The sequence below is a fragment of the Lithobates pipiens genome, unplaced genomic scaffold (assembly GCF_037356315.1).
Source record: "Lithobates pipiens isolate NorthernLeopardFrog02 unplaced genomic scaffold, aLitPip1_a1.2 Scaffold_28, whole genome shotgun sequence".
Classification (NCBI taxonomy): domain Eukaryota; kingdom Metazoa; phylum Chordata; class Amphibia; order Anura; family Ranidae; genus Lithobates; species Lithobates pipiens.
Window position 1 is genome coordinate 36,540,783 of NW_027507789.1, and position 21,634 is coordinate 36,562,416.

Here is a 21,634-nt window from a genome sequence, read left to right on the forward strand (position 1 = left end):
TTCCCCAAATATCACATGCAATACTGAAAATATAAATTCATTATGCCTATATGTGGTATGTACTGTACATCAAAAAGCAAAAATCAGTAAATACATAAAACAACCAGGGCATGCTGGATCAATGATGTCACAAGGGGACGGGGTCAAACTTAGTGATGCCACCCTTTGTTTATTTAGCGGCGGGAAGTGGATCAGTTGGCAGGAGACAAGTATTAGGTGAGGACCTTTTTTTCAATTGATGCTGGATTTGATTTGAGGGATATCTATGTGTGTTTTTTTTTCTTTTTTTAACCACTTCCCATCCCGCCCATTATCATATGACATCCGCAGGAGGGATCTCCCATCCTGGGCAGGTGTCATATGACCTCCTAGGCTTCCCGGCCGTAAACACACAGATCCATGTGCTGTCAGGTGGCAGGAGACCAATCATGTGTTCCCAGTACAGAGGAACACCGATCGGTCTCCTCCCCTTGTGAGTCCCCTCCCCCTACAGTTAGAATCACTCCCTAGGTAACACAGTTAATTCCTTGATCGCCCCCTAGTGTTAACCCCTTCCCTGCCAGAGACATTTATACAGTAATCAATGCGTTTGTATATAACTGATCGCTGTGGTCCCAAAATCGTGTCAAAAGTGTCCAATATGTCTGCCGCAATGTTGCAGTCATGATAAAAATCGCAGATTGCCACCATAGTAAAAAAATAATAATAATAATAATAAAAATGCCATAAAACTATCCCCTATTTTGTAGACACTATAACTTTTGCGCAAACCAATGAAAATACGCTTATTGCTATTTTTTTTAACAAAAATATGTAGAAGAATACATATTGGCCTAAACTGAGGAAAAACATTTTTTTTTTAAATAATTGGGCTATTATAGCAAAAAGTTAAAAATATTGTTTTTTTTTTTTTTTTCAAACTTGTCGCTCTTCTTTTGTTTATAACGCAAAAAATAAAAACCGCAGAGGTGATCAAATACCACCACAAGAAATCTCTATTTTTGGGTACAGTGTTGCATGACCACGCAATTGTCGTTCAAATTGTGACAGTACTGAAAACAGAAAATCGGCTTGGGCAGGAAGGGGGTGAAAATGCCCTGTATTGAAGTGGTTAATGAAAAACTGGCTCCAGGTTTTTCATTTATTTTGGCAATTTTTTGGGTAAATGGGCCATACTCATTCACATGGGAGGGTAGGATCTAGTGCTTCCAGATTCTGACAGGTCACCCCCCGCACTCCCACAACCACTAGGCCAGGGTTGTGGTGAAGAGACTCCTCTCCCCATCAGTATGGGGACAAGGTGTTTTAGTCCCCCCAAAGCGCCTCCCCTTGTTAAGGGCATGTGGTCTTCATGCCCCCCCCCCCCCTTTCCTGGCCTGCAGGGCTGCATGCTTGGATAAGGGACTGGTAGGAATTTTGGGGGGAACCTCACGCCATTTTTTTGTGGCATTAGGTTCCCCCCAAAAGTCATACCAGACCCAAAAGGCCTGTTTTTTTGTTTTTTTTTTTAATGCCGGCTTCTCTTTTGTTTACTTTCTGCTATCAGCAGGGGAATCCTACTGGCAGCAGATGAGTCATGGTTAAGGACGCGGTAGGTGCCAACTCCTTCACAACCATCTATTTATTGGTTGTTAAGGACGCCAATGGGTGCTGGCTCCTTAACAACCAGGTATTCATCAGTTGTTAAGAATGCCGACAGGTGCTGTCGGTAAAATGCTACAAATTTTTACTACTAAAATACTGCATCACTTTAAGAAATAACGCATACAGTATTTTAGTAACTTTTTTTGGGGAATTGCAAACATGTAAAAAAAGAAATGCTATTTTACAGCTGTAGCAGTAGGTAAAGTTTTCTGAATTGAGCACAGTGCCCCTAATCACCGGAGCACCAATCACAGTGTCCCTGATCACTGCCACACCAGTCATATTTTCCCAAATCACTGTCACACCAGTCCCAGTGTCCCTGATCACTTCCACACCAGACCCAGTGTCCCTGATCACCCCTTTGACTCTGCACAAGCACTCCCATTAACCTGAATCGGTCTCTATCGGCGAGCATACATATTTCCTACCATAGCATGTGTACACTCCAGCCATTGCCTCTGCGGCTAAAGGGGGTAGCAGTTGAGGGGCAGTAAAACTGTGGCTCAACAACAACGTTTCACTGTACCCCAACCTCATGTTTTTTTTGTAGTCCCAGTATCACCAGACCAGTGTAAGCCAGCAACAGTGTTCCTGATCACTGCTACACGAGTCCCACGGTCACCAGACCAATGCAGTCATCAACAGTGTTCTTGATCACCACCATATCAGTACAGTGTTGCTTCTGCCTGCCACCTGTACTGACCCTGGCCTGTTTGCTGACCATGTCTCGGCCTGCCTAGAAACCAGTCCCCGCCATTCCCTGCAGACAACTCATGGAACCAGAGGAACACTTTTGTTCTTCCTTTCTTCATTTTCATGTACTTCATGGCCAGTGAACATAGAATTCCCAGGGGTACAGAAGTACCAGTAGGCTAAGCTTGCTTGACTTATAGGAATGGGGACTGCTATAGGTGATGCTACACCAAGATATATTCCTTGAGCACTCACAGTACAGAGGCGACAATTACAGTATATGACACAATTAGTTGATTTCTGTGATATACATGATACAATGTCTGGTACATAGTCAGTCCAAATAGTGAAAATGTCTCACATGTTGTATTGCTGTATTAGGGAGGAGTAGTAGAATGTGTTTTGGGTTGTAATTCTAAGTATACCCATGCTGTGTGTGGGAAATATCATATTAAATTGACAACTTTTATCTTTAAAAAAAATACATTTTCATTTTCTTTCTATCATTTTCTAAAAGCTTGTGGCAAAAAAATTAAGTCTTCAAAATCTCCCCTTGTCTTTTACAAATACCTTGGGGTGTTTACTCTCCCAAATGTGGTATTTTTTTGGGGGGGGGGGAATTTCTAAAGTCCTGGTGCTATAAGGCCTCCAAAAATGTGAGAGGTAGCCAGGAAATCAAATGTGTAATTTATGACCCTAGAAAGCCTGAAGGTGCTCCTTCGAGTTTGGGCCTCTTTATGTGGTTAGGCTGCAAAAAAGTCCCACACATATAATATCGTCACACTCAGAAGGAGTAGCAGAATGTTTTTTGGGGTGTAATTATGGGCATGCCTATGGGGTGTGTTAGAAATGTCATATTAACCACTTTCAGACCGGACCATTTTGCTGGTAAATGACCAGAGGTCTTTTTACACTTTGGCACTGCGCTGCTTTAACTGGTAATTGCGCGGTCATGCAATGTTGTACCCAAACGAAATTTGCGTCCTTTTCTTCCCACAAATAGAGGCTTTCTTTTAAAGGTATTTGACTGACTCTGCGATTTTTATTTTTTGCGATATAAACGTAAAAAGACCGCAAATTTTGAAAAAAAATGATATTTTCTACTTTTTGTTATTAGAAAAATCCAATAAACTCAATTTTAGTCATACATTTAGGCCAAAATGCATTCAGCCACATGTCTTTGGTAAAAAAAAAGTCAATAATTGTATATTTATTGGTTTGCGCAAAAGTTGTCACATCTACAAACTAAGGTACATTTTCTGGAATTTACGCAGCTTTTAGTTTATGACTGCCTATCTCATTTCTTGAGGTGCTAAAATGGCAGGGCAGTACAAAACCCCCCCAAATGACCCCATTTTGGAAAGTAGACACCCTAAGGAAATTGATAAGAGGCATGTTGAGCCCATTGAATATTTTATTTTTTTGCCGCAAGCGATTGAATAATGACAAAAAAAAAAATTTTTTTTTTTTTTTACACAAAGTTGTCACTAAATGATATATTGCTCACACATGCCATGGTTATATGTGGAATTGTACCCCAAAATACATTCTGCTGCTTCTCCTGAGTGCGGGGATACCACATGTGGTCGACTTTTTGGAAGCCTAGCCGCGTACGGGGCCCCGAAAGCCAAGCACCGCCTTCAGGATTTCTAAGGGCATACATATGTCATTTTACTCCTCACTACCTATCACAGTTTTGAAGGCCATAAAATGCCAAGATGGCACAAAACCCCCACAAATGACCCCATTTTCGAAAGTAGACACCCCAAGCTATTTGCTGAGAGGCATGTTGAGTCCATGGAATATTTTATATTTTGCCACAAGTTGCGGGAAAATTACAAACTTTATAAATTTTTCACAAAGTTGTCACTAAATGATATATTGCTCACACATGCTATGGGCATATGTGAAATTACACCCCAAAATAAATTCTGCTGCTTCTCCTGAGTACGGGGATACCACATATGTGGGACTTTTTGGGAGCCTAGCCGCGTACGGGGCCCCGAAAACCAAGCACCGCCTTCAGGCTTTCTAAGGGCGTAAATTTTTAATTTCACGCCTCACTACCTATTACAGTTTTGCAGTCCATAAAATGCCAAGATGGCACAAAACCCCCCCAAATGACCCCATTTTAGAAAGTAGACACCCCAAGCTATTTGCTGAGAGGCATGTTGAGTCCATGGAATATTTTATATTTTGCCGCAAGTTGCGGGAAAATTACAAACTTTTTATTTTTTTTTATTTTTTTTCACAAAGTTGTCACTAAATGATATATTGCTCACGCATGCCATGGGCATATGTGAAATGACACCCCAAAATAAATTCTGCTGCTTCTCCTGAGTACGGGGATACCACATATGTGGGACTTTTTGGGAGCCTAGCTGCGTACGGGGCCCCGAAAGCCAAGAACCGCCTTCAGGCTTTCTAAGGGCGTAAATTTTTGATTTCACGCCTCACTACCTATTACAGTTTTGAAGGCCATAAAATGCCAAGATGGCACAAAACCCCCACAAATGACCCCATTTTAGAAAGTAGACACCCCAAGCTATTTGCTGAGAGGCATGTTGAGTTTATGGAATATTTTATATTTTGCCGCAACTTGCGGGAAAATTACAAACTTTTTTTTTTTTTTTTTTTTTTCACAAAGTTGTCACTAAATGATATATTGCTCACGCATGCCATGGGCATATGTAAAATGACACCCCAAAATAAATTCTGCTGCTTCTCCTGAGTACGGGGATACCACATGTGTGGGATTTTTTGGGAGCCTAGCCGCGTACGGGGCCCCGAAAGCCAAGAACCGCCTTCAGGCTTTCTAAGGGCGTACATTTTTGATTTCACGCCTCACTACCTATCACAGTTTTGAAGGCCATAAAATGCCAAGATGGCACAAAACCCCCACAAATGACCCCATTTTAGAAAGTAGACACCCCAAGCTATTTGCTGAGAGGCATGTTGAGTCCATGGAATATTTTATATTTTGCCACAAGTTGCGGGAAAATTACAAACTTTTATTTTTTTTTATTTTTTTTTCACAAAGTTGTCACTAAATGATATATTGCTCACACATGCCAGGGGCATATGTGAAATGACACCCCAAAATAAATTCTGCTGCTTCTCCTGAGTACGGGGATACCACATGTGTGGGACTTTTTGGGAGCCTAGTCGCGTACGGGGCCCCGAAAACCAAGAACCGCCTTCAGGATTTCTAAGGGTGTAAATTTTTGATTTTACACCTCACTACCTATCACAGTTTTGAAGGCCATAAAATGGCAAAATAGCACAAAACCCCCCAAAATGACCCCATTTTGGAAAGTAGACACCCCAAGCTATTTGCCGAGAGGCATGGTGAGTATTTTGCAGCTCTCATTTGTTTTTGAAAATGAAGAAAAAAAAAAATTATGTATATTTTTTTTCTTTTTTTCAATTTTCAAAACTTTGTGACAAAAATGAAGGTCTGCAAAATACTAACCATACCTCTCGGCAAATAGCTTGGGGTGTCTCCTTTCCAAAATGGGGTCACTTGGGGGGATTTTGTGCTATCTGGGCATTCCATGGCCTCCGAAACTGTGATAGGCAGTGAGGAATGAAATCTAAAATTTACACCCTTAGAAATCCTGAAGGTGGTGCTTGGATTTTGGGGTACCGTACGCGGTTAGGCTCCCAAAAGGTCTCACACTTGTGGTATCCCCGTACTCAGGAGAAGCAACAGAATGTATTTTGGGGTGTAATTTTACATATAACCATGGCATGTTTGAGCAATATATCATTTAATGACAACTTTGTGCAAAAAAAAAAAAATAATAATAATAATGTATTTTTTCCACAACTTTTGTCAAAATATAAAATATTCCATGGACTCGACTTGCCTCTTAGCAAATAGCTTGGGGTGTCTACTTTCTAAAATGGGGTCATTTGGGGGGGTTTTGAACTGTCCTGGCATTTTATGCACAACATTTAGAAGCTTATGTCACACATCACCCACTCTTCTAACCACTTGAAGAAAAAGCCCTTTCTGACACTTTTTGTTTACATGAAAAAATATTTTTTTTTGCAAGAAAATTACTTTGAACCCCCAAACATGAAGTGTTTTTTTAAAGCAAAAGCCCTACCGATTAAAATGGTGGGTGTTTCATTTTTTTTTTTCACACGGTATTTGCGCAGCGATTTTTCAAACGCATTTTTTGGGGAAAAAACACACTTTTTTTTATTTTAATGCACTAAAAATCACTATATTGCCCAAATGTTTGATGAAATAAAAAATATGATCTTAGGCCGAGTACATGGATACCAAACATGACATGCTTTAAAATTGCGCAGAAACGTGCAGCGGCGACAAACTATGTACATTTTTAAAAGCCTTTAAATGCCTTTACAGGTGACCACTTTAGATTTACGGAGGAGGTCTACTGCTAAAATTAGTACCCTCGATCTGACCTTCGTGGTGATACCTCACATGCATGGTGCAATTGCTGTTTACATATGCCACCAGAACAACGCTTGCGTTCCACGTTGCGCCTTAGCAGGGGGGTACAGGGGTGTTTTTTTTTATTAATTTTTTTTTTATTATTTATTTTGCTTTTTTATTTTATTTTTAAACTGTTCCTTTCATTTATATATATTTTTTTATGATTTTTATTGTTATCTCAGGGAATGTAAATATCCCCTATGATTGCAATAGATAGTGACAGGTACTCTTTTTTTAAAAAATTAGGGTCTATCAGACCCTAGATCTCTCCTCTGTCCTCAAAGCATCTGACCACACCAAGATCGGTGTGATAAAATGCTTTCCCAATTTCCCAATGGCGCTGTTTACATCCCGCAAAATCTAAGTCATGAAATGTTTGTAGCTTCCGGTGTCTTAGGCCATAGAGATGATTGGAGCCATTCTGGTCTCTGATCAGCTCTATGGTCAGCTGGCGGAACCACCGGCTGCATTCTCAGGTTCCCTGTTGGGACAGGAGAGCCTGAGAAAACCATGGAAGATGGTGCGGGGGGGGGGGACATTCCCTCCCACTGCTTGTAAAAGTAGTCTAGAGGCTAATTAGCCGCTAGGATTGCTTTTACATAAAAGCCGACCGCTGGCTGAAAAGAATGATACCAAGATGATACCTAAACCTGCAGGCATCATTCTGGTATAAGCACTCAAAGTCCCGCAACATACCAGTATGTTGCTGGAACTGGTTGGGCATATATTGTAATTTTTTTTTCATGCAGCCTGTGGGCTGAACGAAAAAAAAATATTGATCGGTGGGTATGCCCACCATTAGATACCACCCTTCATCCACCCACTTTCTAATGGTGGGCATACATGCACCATTTATATATGCCGAAGCATGGGGGCATCCTCCCGCAAAAGGTAGGAGCAGATCGCTCCTCCACCCCTTATGCCCCCATGCTTCGGCATATATGCTCTTTTTTAACTGTGGTGGTGAAATCACCCCCGACAGTGCTGGAGTCGCGGCTTTATGTATCATGGGAGCAAACGCTGTTGCTGTCAAGATAAATAAATCCGCTCTGCAGCAGAATGGCGTACCTGCTAAGAAAATGATGGTTAACAATAAAACAAAGTAACATTACAGTATAACAGTAGGACTTACCATACCTGCAAAGCAAATACAAAAAAAATCGCAAAAAATAACACATTTAACACAATCTGTGCCTAAAATATATATATGCCGAAGCATGGGGGCATCCTCCCGCAAAAGGTAGGAGCAGATCGCTCCTCCACCCCTTATGCCCCCATGCTTCGGCATATATGCTCTTTTTTTAACTGTGGTGGTGAAATCACCTCCGACAGCGCTGGAGTCGTGGCTTTACGTATCGTGGGAGCAAACGCTGTTGCTGTCAAGATAAATAAATCCACGCTACAGCTGAATGGCGTACCTGAAAACAAAAAATGGTTAACAATAAAACATTGCAGAATAGAATACAGTACAAAGGAGCAGAACAATAGAGAGAGAATAGAGAGAGAGAGAACAATAAAACGACAACTATTTTTGGTTTTTTTATTTTATATTTTTTTTGTTTTTTTTTTTTTTTTACTTTTTTTTTTTTTTTTTTAAACACTTTTTTATGTAACTTTAACACTTCTGTTGTAACGGTTCCAGCGGTTTGGGTCTCTCAAAATGCGATGGCATCTTGGGAGACCCTGTGAACGTGTGCCTAGCCTGTGCAATGCTGTACCCTACGCTAATACTCAACTAGTTCATGGTAGCGTTCAAAACATTCACCAATGCAAAGACCAGGATTGTCAGGACAGCGGGGACAACAATAACGGGTGTCACGCCTAAATCCGCGCTCTCTGCAGACACGACATTTTCTTTGGGGGGCTCGTTGGGTAGGGGTACTCGGGAGGACATAAAGATAATGCCTCTCATGCAGCCGGCTTACTGCATCTGGTAGGGGAAGGTGAGGTGGAGCACCGTCTGGATACAGAAGGGCTCTGACGATATCCTCCTGGAATTTGAGGAAGGATCCAGTCCGTCCTGAAGCTTTGTGTAGTACATAAGCATTCAGTATAGCCAATTGGAATAAATAAACAGACACTTTTTTGTACCAGCGTCTGGCCTTACGGGCAACTAGATACGGCGCCAACAACTGGTCATTGAGGTCCACCCCTCCCATGTTAAGGTTATATTTGTGGACACAGAGGGGTTTCTCCACAATACCAGTCGCCGTAGGAATTTGGACCGTCGTGTCTGCATGAAGGGAGGTAAGAACGAAAACATTCTTATTATCCCTCCACTTCATAGCGAGCAAATTATTACTGCGCAAGCAGGCTCTCTCCCCCAGCCTAAGAGGGGACTCTACAAGCCGCTGGGGAAAGCCCCGGCGATTAGGTCGCACGGTGCCACATGCTCCAATCTGCTGATCAAACAAGTGACTAAACAGTGGCACGCTTGTGTAATAATTGTCCACGTACAAGTGGTACCCCTTTCCGAATAAGGGTGACACCATGTCCCACACTATCTTGCCAGCGCTTCCTATGTAATCAGGGCAGTTCTCCGGCTCTACGTGACTATCTCTACCCTCATAAACCATGAAACTACGTGTATAGCCTGTGGCCCTGTCACAGAGCTTATACATCTTGACCCCGTATCTGGAACGCTTGTTGGGGACGTATTGTTTGAATGACAAGCGACCAGAAAACTTAATCAGGGACTCATCAACGCAGACAACTTGATGGGGAGTAAACATGTCTGCAAAACGTTGGTTGAAGTGGTTTATGAGGGGCCGAATTTTGTAGAGCCGATCGTATTCAGGGTCTCCACGAGGACGACAGAGTTCATTGTCGCTGAAGTGCATGAACCGCAAAATCATCTCGTATCGTGCCCTGGACATGGAAGCAGAGAACACGCGCATATGGTGAATTGGGTCAGTGGACCAATATGACCGCAATTCACTCTTTTTGGTTATGCCCATGTTGAGGGAGAGGCCCAGAAAGATTTTAAATTCGGAAACCGTAACTGGTTTCCATTGTTTGGCAAGGGCGGACTGGGGAATAGTGGCGATGTGTTGAGCAGCGTACAAATTGGTTTGGTCCACAATAGATCTATAGAGATCTTCGGTGAAAAACAGTGAGTAAAAGTCAAGTGTCTTAAAATCAACTGTTTCCACGTTAATGCCAGGTTGGCCAGTGAATGGGGGAAGTACGGGTTCTGCAGAAGATGTGGGCACCCAAATAGGATTGGCGAATTCTGCAGGAAGGGCACTATGGGTACGACGGGCCTGTCTTTGTCTTCTTCTTGGTGGCAGCGGGACACTACTTGTGCTTGCCACCTCGCCAGCTTGAACTGCACTTATGGGACTCGCCACGTCACCACGTGTTACTGCAGTGCTGGATGTACGTCCAGGGTGTACTAGGCCGCTGGTGCTTGCCAGTTCACCAGAAGGTTGAGCGGCTCTAGTACGTCTCTGCTCCATACGAGTGACCTGCGGTTCCTGCACCTCAACAACAGAATACATACGGGATTGGGCACACCTGTTCTTAGCAGCGGCCTCATCTCCGTCGTCAGAGCTATCTGTCATGGAGCCGCTGTCCTCTACAGGATCGTATTCTGAGCCTGAATCTGACAGATGAGTGACGTCCTCTTCACTATCTGTCATGCTCAGAAACGTGTAGGCCTCTTCACTAGTGTACCTTCGCTTTGCCATTTTGGGCTCTAAATTTAGGGGTACACTAGTGAGACTCACAGGTAAAAAAGCACCTAGCCTGTCAGCGACTGTTTCAAAACGCTACAAAAAAAACTGTTAGCGATCGCAGGGATCAAGCCTGACTCTGCGAACGCTGCAGTTATGTGTGTTGTGTTTTGTAAGTGACAGTGATCGATCGATACTGCACTTGGGTGGGCTGGGCTGGGCTTGGCGGAGGGGCTAAACGCAGGTGCTAGCGGGTATCTGGGCTGATCCCGCTAACAATGCGTTTTGGGAAACCTAAAATGAAGGCAACGCTAATATAGATCTGATCAGATACTATATTACCAAGGGAGGTGTATGCTTTGCGCGTGGGTGTTAGCGGTACTGGCACTAACCCGACGCTGGGGCGACGCAGGCCTTATCTGACCCTCAAACTTATATCACCCGCCGGGTGATCAGGGGGTTAAACCTTTATTAGGTAATAAATGGCGGGTGCCCTGAAACAAAAAAAAAAAAACTAACCAACCAGCGTCACCTGTAACAGTTATATGGTGATCACTGGTGAAAGGGTTAACTGGGGGGCAATCAGGGGGCTATGCGGTAGTATATGGGGGTCCCTGACGCTATAAAAAGCTGCGGCGAACCTAAATACTTACCTGCCTAACTAGCGTCACCTGTGACACTAATACAGCGATCAGAAAAAAATCGCTTATTAGTGACACTGGCGACGGGGGGTGATCACGGGGTTAAACCTTTATTGGGGGGGTTAGGGGGGCACCCTAGAGCTAAAGGGGGCTAACCCTAACTGCCCTAACAGTTATTACAGTCACAAATGACACCAATGCAAAAAAATAAAAAATAAAAAAAAATAATAAAAAATGCACTTGGTGTCACTGTGACTGGGGGGGCAGGGGTGATTGGGGGGGTGATTGGGGGGTGATCAGGGGGGTGAAAAGTGTGCCTGGCGTGTTCTACTGTTAGTGTAGTGTTAGGTGCAACTCACCGATCCTCTCTCCTCCGTGCCGGAACGAAAAAGACCGACACGAGGAGAGATTACATCATTTCCTCTGCCTGTGTTTACAATACAGGAGAGGAAGTGATGTCACCGAGGATTTTCATTCGTCGGGAGCGATCGCGAGGGGGTGGCCATGAATGAATGGCCGTCCCCTCATCCCTGATCTCTCCCGAACGAATGCCGACCGCCGCAGGCACCGGGGGGGGGGCCCGATCGGGCCCCCCACCCGCGGGCAGGCAGGGACTTATATATACGCCAATATGCCTGCCCGTGCCATTCTGCCGACGTATATCGTCGTGCGGCGGTCGGCAAGTGGTTAAATGACAAATTTGTGAAAAAAAATCCATTTCCATTTTCCATTCCGCATTTTCCAAAAACATGTGACAAAGTCTCACACATATGGGATCTCCATATTAGGAAGGAGTAGCAAAAGGTGTTTTAAGATGTAACTGTAACTATGACTATGCTGTGTGCAAGAAATAATCTATTAAAATGACAGCTTTGTGAAAAAAAATAAAATTCTTAATTTTCCTAACAGTTGTGACAAAAAACGTAAAAAAAAACTCACCATGTGGGTTATTTACGAAAGGAAAATCCACTTTGCACTACAAGTGCACTTGGAAGTGCAGTCGCTGTAAATCTGATGGGTAGATCTGAAATGAGGGGAAGCTCTGCTGATTTATCATCCAATCATGTGCAAGCTAAAATGCTGATTTTTATTTTTATTGTATGTCCCCCTCAGATTTACAGTGACTGCAGTTCCAAGTGCACTTTCAGTGCACTTTCAGTGCACTTGTAGTGCAAAGTGTATTTTCCTTTCGTAAATAACCCCCCCCCCCCCCCCCCCCCCCATGCCTCTTACTAAATACCCTGGACTCTCTATTTTCATTTTAGGGCTTTTTTTTTCAAAATGTTCTGTCTTTTTTCCTTTATATGGCAACAATAAAAAACCCAGTGATGGTTAAATACCACTAAAATAAAGCTCCATCACTCTCAAAAAATAATATAAAATTCATTTAGGTACAGCGTTGCATGAGTAATTGTCATTCGAAGTGTGACAGCACTGATAAATGACCTAGTCCAGTCCAAAGTGGTTAAACAATGTGCCTGTTGTTTGACAGTTTCGCTTTGGACATCTGGATCAGGATGGGAACCCAAGCCAACCCAAAGAAGAAAACATTGAGATAACTACAGAAAGGAACAATGCTCTCTCTCAAGGTGGCCTTCTTTTTGAAGTTCTGACGTGGGTTTTATATAGCCATGTATTTTGAATTATCATTATTATTATTACTACCATTCTACCCTTTTATGATGTTCAAAATATATGTATATGCAACTATTATTGTTTATTCACAAAGTGAAGAAAAACTACAAAGATATAGGTCCATATTCTATAAGCTAGGGTGTCTAGTGCTGGGCCATAGGTGTCAATAGGTCAGTGCAGGAAGGGTTGGTCTTTGCTGCATAGGATCTTACTGCAGGAGAGGGGAGTGTGTATATAATGCCGCGTACACGCGATCAAATTGTCTGGCGTACAATCCGGCGGATAGTCCGGCAGACTTTCTACCGAACGGACTTGGCCACACACGGACACACAGAAAGTCCGGCGTTTGCTAACGCGATGACGTACAGCACGTACGACGGAAGTTCAATAGCCAATAGCTTCCTTTTCGTACTTGCTTCTGAGCATGCGTCATTCTTAGTCCGCCGGACTAGCATACTGACGAACGTAAACCCAAGTCCGGACTTTCTCAGCGGACTTTACGCTGAGAAAGTCCGCTGAAGCCAACACACGATCGAATTGTCCGGTGAAATGCGTTTCGACGGACTAAGTACGCCGGACAATTTGATCATGTGTAAGGGTTAGTTTTACTTAAAATGTATAAAATCAAAAAAATTTAAAATAATGTATACTCTTATCTTTAAACCCACATCCCTTTGTACCTTTTTATGGGGTTAAGGGCCAGTTCACAATATTTCAATGGCAGACATCGCATGTAATGCGAAGCGCACTGCTGTTCACATTACATGCAATGTCTGTGCAGTGCGATGTCAGCCATACAGATAGTATGACTGATATCGCACCGCATTCGGTGCAAACACACACAGGACTCTTTTTTTCAGTTCGGACCAGAATCGGATCGCATGTGTGTTCACACATATGCGATCCGATTCATGTCCGAACTGTCAGTTCGCAGTGCGATATGCGAGCTGAAATGGGGGTGTCGTTAACATTAGTAGTTCGCATATGGCAGTGTGAACTGCCGTGCGTGCCGGGTGCGATGCAGAAACCCACAGTTGATGCGCAGGGTTCTCGCATCGCAATAGTGTGAACCCCGGCCCTTAAGGAAAAAAATATTTAATCCTAGCTCTGCTATTAAGCCAGTGGTACTTGCTTTAGCATGGTAACAACGCTCACTTCCCTGCTTAATGCAGCAGTGGAGTTGTCACTCTTGGATGAGCTTTCCCACAGCAAGATGACTGGCTGATATGGAGACTTACATTTTTTTTTTTTTGTTATACTTGTCTGCATTTCATTGCCCGATGCATTTTACTTACGGTTTTACATCTGCTTTAAAGCGGTATTAAACCCAAAACCAAAAATATAATATATTGCAGCTTAACAATCACTAAAAAGGTGGCTCTATTCGTTTTCTTTTTTCACCTTGTGATCTGACCAGTAACACACCTCTTGCATTAGGCCGCGTACACACGCGGGGACTGTTCGCTCAACTTTGTCCGCTGAACAGTGTTTCGGCGGACAGTCCGCTCGTGTGTGGGCTTTCAGCGGACAGTTTAAGCGGACAGTCTGCTGAACAAAGTTTTTCGGAAATTCCGAAAAACTGTCCGCTGAAACTTTGTTTCAGCGAACAGTCCCCTCGTGTGTAGGCTTGTTCGTCAAACTAAGTTCCGCGCATGCTCAGAAAGGATTTACACGCCGAAGTTTGCATTGCAGTGTATAGGACGTCGTTTTCTAGTCCCGTCGTACGTGCCGTTCACGTCATCGCGCACGGTTTCAGCGGACTGTTCGTTCGTCATGTGTAGGCGGGTCCGTCCATGCTAATTTTGAGCGGACTGTCCGCTGAAACTGTTTGACGGACAAAGTTGAGCGAACAGTCCCCGCGTGTGTACGCGGCCTTAGAGTGCCCAAACTCTGAGCAAAGGGGGCACAGCAGACAGCAGATAGCAGCATTGTCAGTCTTGGGGGATCTTGAGTGGGGGGGTATAGTGTTAACTATGCTAGCAGATTTAGATACACTAACAAATTGCAAGCTCCAGCTAATTCTTTATATGGAGCTGCAGTGAACAGTTTTGTTCCTTTTAGGATAAAAGTTTCATAGGAATAAATAAAAGCTGACCATTGTAAGCACCCCTGCCAATGGTAAATGCTTTGTCTCATCCATATAATCTGATACATTTGCAGGAGAGCTTGTTCTTTTGAAAAACAGACTTATTGGCTAGATCACCAGGTAAATATAGAAGAAAGAAAGCCTTAAAAAGAAAATAAATGCAGCCATTGCATCTAAAAATTGGTAAGCTGTGATATAATAAATGTTAGCTTTTGGGTTTAATACTGCTTTAAGGAAGTGTTGGGATACAGGATTAGTTAACACCTTTCCGCCCGGCCTATAGTAGGACGACAGCCGGGCGGTGACTTTATCATTCTGACTGGACGTCATATGACAACCTTCACATCACGCTGCTCGTGTGTGCCCCCTGGAGGGTGTGGTGATCGTTGGTGAGCTGTGTCCCTCGGACACAGCTCATCACCAATCAGAGAGATAAAGAGCTGATGATGTATGTTCTTTACCATGCGGTTAGCTGATTTTAACCACAGCTGATCACATGTAAACAAATGCCGGTTATTTGCATTTCCTTTCCTTAGCGGGGTCAGTGTCTGAGGAAAGGAAAGCCGATAGCCGCCTGTCAGTGCAGCCTCATCAGTGCCCATCAGTTGAGCCTCACCAGTGCCCATCAGTGCCTCCTCATCAGTGCCCATTAGTGCAGCCTCATCAGTGCCCATCAGTTGAGCCTCATCAGTGCCTCCTCATCAGTGCCCATCAGTTGAGCCTCATCAGTGCCCATCAATGCAGCCTCATCAGTGCCCATCAGTTGAGCCTCATCAGTGCCTCCTCATCAGTGCCCATCAGTGCCCATCATTTGAGCCTCATCAGTGCCTCCTCATCAGTGCCCATCAGTGCCTCCTCATCAGTGCCCATCAGTGCAACCTCATCAGTGCCCATCAGTGTAACCTCATCAGTGCCCATCAGTGCAGCCTCATCAGCGCACATCAGTGAAGGAGAAAAATTACTTATTTGAAAAATTGTATAACAAACTAAGAAAAAGGTTTTTGTGTTGTTTTTTTTCTAAATTTGCAATCTTTTTTAATTTTATTGAGCAAATAAAAAACCCAGCAGTGACTAAATACCACCAAAAGAAAGCTCTATTTGTGTGCACAAATTTATTTTAAATGTCATATGGGTACAGTGTTGCTGTCTGCGCAATTGTCATTCTAAGCGTGAGAGCACGGAAAGCTGAAAATTGGCCTGGGCAGGAAAGGGGTGAAAGTGTCCTGTAATGAAGTGGTTAAAGGTAAGGTTCGGATACAGAAGGGGATAGGGCTGGAGTTACAGAGAGGGTTGTTGTGAAGAGTTGGATTACAGAGAGTTAAGGTTAGGGTACATGAAGGATACAGGGAAGAGTAGAGTAATACTGCTTGCTCTAACAGCACCAGTTTTCATGCTCCAAAAGATAATGTCTTACTCTGTGCTAAAATGTATGTGGAAGTCCTCAACACCTATCCTCTGGTAGGCTTATGCAGGCACATATACACAAAAACTGGAGTAAAAAAAGAATCTGATGTCTATAGCAATCAGATGCCTAATTTTATCTGAAAGCTAAATTCTAATAAGCCATCTTGGCTCCAGTTTTGCATGCTTTAGCTTTCCTAACTTAGTCAATTAATCTCCATAGTGGTGGGAAATAGGGATTTAACCCATCAGCTTTGACCCCACTGCGGATGATCCCGTTGCAATCGTTTTTACAGTGGTTGTATTTTTCTTTCCCCACAGCATGAATGCATGTGTCTGCGGACTGTACAATTGTGTTTATGCTTCATTTGTGTCTGTGCAGTTCCTGAAGTGAAGGAGAGCCCTCATTCTGATCCTGCTCTGTGTCTCTGTGATACCTGTGGCTGTCAGCATGTGGCCAGTGGAAAATGTGAGGCATGTGGTGCAATATGTCACTTCAAAGAGAGGTGAGACTGAGACCTGCTGATCGCTATGATGGGGGTGAATGGGGAGCGGGTTAGTGTTACCTGGCTTCTGGGGTGTCCACAGCAGGTCCCTGGTCCTGGAGCCATCACGAGGCTTTGGGGTGGGCAGCGAGACCTCAATACCGGTCAAGAAAAGAAGGCCAAAAGAGTATCAGAGCCCAGCTGAGTCAGAGGCCGATCTAATGGTGAGGACAAAGCTATCATTGCACTCATGTCACCTGAGTGTTGTCAGTGCTTCACTGTGTTGTGATTGGAGTAGAGTGCCGCAATACACTGTAGTGGAGCAGGTCTTATCAGTTTAACTGTTTGCATGTTGTAACTTTTGTGTGTATTTTAAAGAATTATAGAATACATCAGTAGTACGTCCACTGTTAAATAGTGTATCTTTGATAATAATTTTGGAGCATGTTTTCAAAAATACAAAAAAGTCATGTATTGTCCACAGCAACCAATCAGATTTCAACTGTGAGTTTGCTAGGGTGGGGGTCTAGAAAACAGAACATAACTAGCTGGGTGGCTTTAGGCAATAACCATATTTTAACTGTGTGCATTAAAGCAAACCTGAAGTAGCCTAAAAAGTTTCTTAAGGTAACTGAAATGCTGAGTGAGGGCAACTTTTGGTTGCTGTTTGTACCCATGTTAGTCTTCAGATGGATACATGTGTCCCTGTGGAGCCTAAGAATCCCAAGCTAGCTATACATGCCTAGATTTCTCTGGTTCTGCAAGTGATTCTTGTTCAGCCAGTGGTTCCCCTACCTATGCTTTTGGCTTCTGGCTATTGTATTCAAGAAACCGCTAAGGTCTTACATCCTTAGGTCTAAAAACCAAATCCTGAAGTTAGATAAGGGGGAATATATGGCGCAATGAGTGATGTGTGTACACAGATAAATTTGAGATCAACAATAAGTCCAATTATAACATCTGGGTGAGTTCTTGGCATCCTACACATTGTTTTGTTTGGACTGTGCTGAGGACTTCCACCAGAGGCCCATGGTACACAATCATGTTGGAACAGGAAGGAGCCACCCCTAAACTGTTCCCACAAATTCAGGAGCATGAAATTGTCCAAAACGTCTTGGTATGCTGACACCTTAGGAGATCCCTTCACTGGAACTAAGAAGCCCAACCCCCTGAAAAAAAAACCCCACACCATAATGCCCCCTCCACAAAATTATTTGGACCAGTGCATGTAAGGTCCATAAGGACATGGATGAGCGAGTTTTCGGTGGAGGAACTTGACTGGCCAACACAGAATCCTGACCTTTACCCAATATTATTATTATTATTTTTATACAGGATTTATATAGCGCCAACAGTTTGCGCAGCACTTTACAACATTGGGGAAGACAGTACAATTACAATTACAATTACAATACAATACAGGAGGGATCAGAGGGCCCTGCTCGTTAGAGTTTACAATCTAGAAGTAGAACACCTTTGGGATGAATTATACTGGAGACTGCGAGGCAGGCCTTCTAATCCAACATCAGTGCCTGACTTCACAAATGCCCCTCTGGAAGAAAAGCCAAACATTCCAATAGACACACTCCTATAGCTTGTGGACAGCCTTCCCAGAAGAGTTAAAGCTGGTATAGCTGCAAAGGGTGGGTGTGTGTGTAAAGGCAGGTGTCACAATAGTTTTGACAATAAAGTGTAAGTTGACATTTGTCTTTTCACCACAAGCAAACGTGTTTATACTACAGTTGGATCGTGCCATCTCCTCTTCTATTCAAATCCTGACATTGCCTTACTGTGAACTGGAAACAGTGATGCACACGACCGGACTTTTTGACGGACTGAATTCCATCAGACTTTTTGACAGGCTTTCGTCTGACTTTTCGATGGACTTTCAATGGACGTCGAATCAGACTTGTCTACACACAATCACACCAAAGTCCGACGGATTCGACCGTGATGACGTACGACCAGACTAGAATAAGGAAGTTCATAGCCAATAGCTACTGGACTAGCATACAGATGATTTTTTGACTGGATTCAAGTCCATCGGAAAGATTATAGACACGTTCCAAATCTAAAGTCCATCTGATTTTTGGACAGCAAAGGTCCGATGAAGCCCACACACGGTCGAATTGCCCGGCGGATTTGTTCCGTCGGACCTTTGCTGTCGAAAAGTCTGGCCGTGTGTACTTTTTTTTGTCACTATGTCATCATTATATACCAACTGTATATTTCCTATGATCTAACCTCCAAACAGTGGAGGTAAACCATATGACTGGCCCAGCAAAAGACTTTGTTCTCCAAAACTTGTTTTGGCCACAGTGATTGCAGTGACTATGCTTCAGCATAAATTAGCTTAGAATGGCATCAATATCTTCTTTAGTAATAATGCCCCAGAAGCCTGAGGTTGTTGAATCAGGGAGCCTATAATGATCCAATTATGTATATTGTGTCCCAGCCAATGCGGAAACAGCTCATCTGAAATCTGATTGGATCCTCTGGTCAACACAGATAATTTTCTTTGGCCCAGATTTTGTAAAAGAGCACATGCAAGGACAATTAAGATAATGAGAAAAATGACAGAAGAGTGTGGGATGTATGTCTGTGTACAGTGTTATGTATGGAGTTGTCTCTATATCTGAGAGGTATTATCATTCAGGAGAAGCAGAAGGAGCAAAAGACTTCCGAAGATACAGAGGGGTCATGCGTGAGGAGCTTGGAGCAGGAGACATGGAGCCAAAAAGACATACAAAGTATGTTTCATTCTCTGCATTGCCACTGCATACATGAAGTGTTCATTATTACCGTTATGCCATGCCCCCCCTCTGTGCTAGATCCACTGTAATACCCCCTTTCTGTGAAACCTAATTCATCATTACGTTCTTTAGTGCTTCTCTAATTGTAGAAAAAATGGATGTGTTGTCTATACAAATTAATCAGAGTCTAGTTTTTTCCAATGTATACTAGAAGACCTGACCAAACATCCCATCAATTGGCAAAAACAACACCTCCATCTTCTTTTCTTCCAGTTTTTATTACTCCTCATTATAGTCTCATTTAGATTGTTGGCCATATTTTTTTATCCATAGCATCAGGTGATGAATTGGGAGATTCTTGGTCTTGGTCTGCTTACCTGGAAGAACAGAAGTGTGACGCAGCTCCTTTTAATCTCTTTCGGGAGGTAAGTCTGGACAAGGATAGATGCATGAAAACCAGAAAAATCTCAATTAGCTCCAAATTTTTGCTAGAGTTGTATAAATGTCTGAGTTTGGTCAAACATTACATTTAAAACCTAAACTTTTACTATGTGACAATTTTAACCAGTGGTATAACTCTTCACTGTAGGTAGTACTTGGTTCAGGATAGTACTTTTGTGCAGTACAGACTTGTGGGAGAATATGCTTAATCTGGTGTCAACTACTAGCACCATGTGTAATATTTCCATTGCGCACATTCCAGGAAATGACAAGATGTAAGCAGGTGCTGTAGCAATTACCAGCTGCAAACCGGTACCAGAAGCCAAAGTATATATCGCCAGCGCACCATAGATCTTTGAAATACTGTCTAAACATTTATTCAAATGATCACATCACAATGGTAAAGTGAAATGTTTTGTGGCCACGCAGGACTATTTCATCAGCTCTGAAGAAAAGGTTTTCATGGTCCAGGGTCAGGCTCTGGGACCAGTAGCTACAGCAGTGGAGAAACTCCCACTGACCAGCAGGATAGATATACAAGCAGGTCTCCCTGGCAGATGGGCTCACCTGGAGTACTTACCGGTATTCACCAGAGCTTCTAATGGTGGAGATGGGATTTGCTGTGTGTTAGTACCAGGTCATGGTCCTCAGGTTCAACCCACCAGGTAATGAACAAGCTGGGGTAGGGATGAAGCAGAAGCATAGTCAGTAAACAAGCCAAAGGTCAATAACAAGTGATTGCAGGTTGGGATTAAGCAAAAGTGTAGAACAAGCCAAAAGTTGGTAAGGAGTAGTAGAAAAGATATGGACAGCAGCAGGAGTGACTAGAGCAAACTATTGGCTGGAGAGAGCACAATAATCTGGCAAACAGACTCTTTTGACACTATTTTGGGACCAGTGACATTTATACAGCGATCAGTGCTATAAAAATGCACTGATTACTGTGTAAATGACACTGGCAGGGAAGAGGTTAAACACTAGAGGGCAGTCAAGGGGTTAACTGTGTTTCCTCACTGTGTTCTGACTGTAGGGGGGATGGGCTCACTAGAACATGACAGATCACTGGGAGCAGTAGATCTCTGTCATGTTGCTAGGCAGAACAGGGAAATTAGTCCGTGCGATCCGTAGGCGTGCTCAAGCGGCGGGCATGCACGCGCTCTGCCGGTGGCATGCCCGCACCTACTAGCCAGTGATTTAAAGGGGCCCATTTGCACAGCTGTGCCATTGTGCTGATGCAGATCGTCTCGTGCTGGTTGGCAAACGGTTAAATACTCCCCATGTGCATGAGTTTCCTATCCCCATGACTAAGCTTCGGGGGGCGGAGTGAAATGTGTTGGGGGCGTGGCCTGGTCGGAGTCCAGACTGAGATTGCCACTCCATTCATTGCAGCAGGACACCATAGATGTGCAACTTCCAGGGGTCACCCTTCCTCCCCTGACTAGGAATGTTGATTTAAATTGGACCCATCATTTGCCCATGCAAGTCAAAGCAAAAAGTTTGCCTGCTACCCCCATGCTCCCCATTTTTAACCATCTATTTGGTCTGCTGCTACTACCCCTTGTATAAGCTTCAGGTAGATCTGGCCAGAACTTATTAAGGCACAAATGGAGGGTGAGTATGTGTAGTGAATGGGAATGTAGGGGGACAATTTAATGAACCTGGGTGATAATCTTTTTGAGTCATGCCTGGCTTTACTTAAATATTCACAGGCCA

The 21,634-nt window shown here is 43.4% G+C and overlaps 1 protein-coding gene across 6 annotated transcripts in view; it reads left to right on the forward strand.

Moving 5' to 3' along the window:
• The window catches only part of L3MBTL1 (L3MBTL histone methyl-lysine binding protein 1), a 78,319-nt gene that overhangs the window by 29,823 nt on the left and 26,862 nt on the right, over positions 1-21,634 (forward strand). For 3 of the 6 annotated variants that reach the window (XM_077459087.1, XM_077459085.1, XM_077459084.1), the window contains exons 4-8: positions 12,613-12,709; positions 16,625-16,748; positions 16,831-16,951; positions 19,384-19,477; positions 19,814-19,905. In XM_077459087.1, the coding sequence (XP_077315213.1) occupies positions 12,613-12,709; positions 16,625-16,748; positions 16,831-16,951; positions 19,384-19,477; positions 19,814-19,905 (528 nt within the window). Of the gene's footprint in view, positions 1-12,612; positions 12,710-14,915; positions 15,025-16,624; positions 16,952-19,383; positions 19,478-19,813; positions 19,906-21,634 lie in introns of those variants that run through there. The other 3 variants (XM_077459089.1, XM_077459088.1, XM_077459090.1) reach the window with 3 other exon arrangements.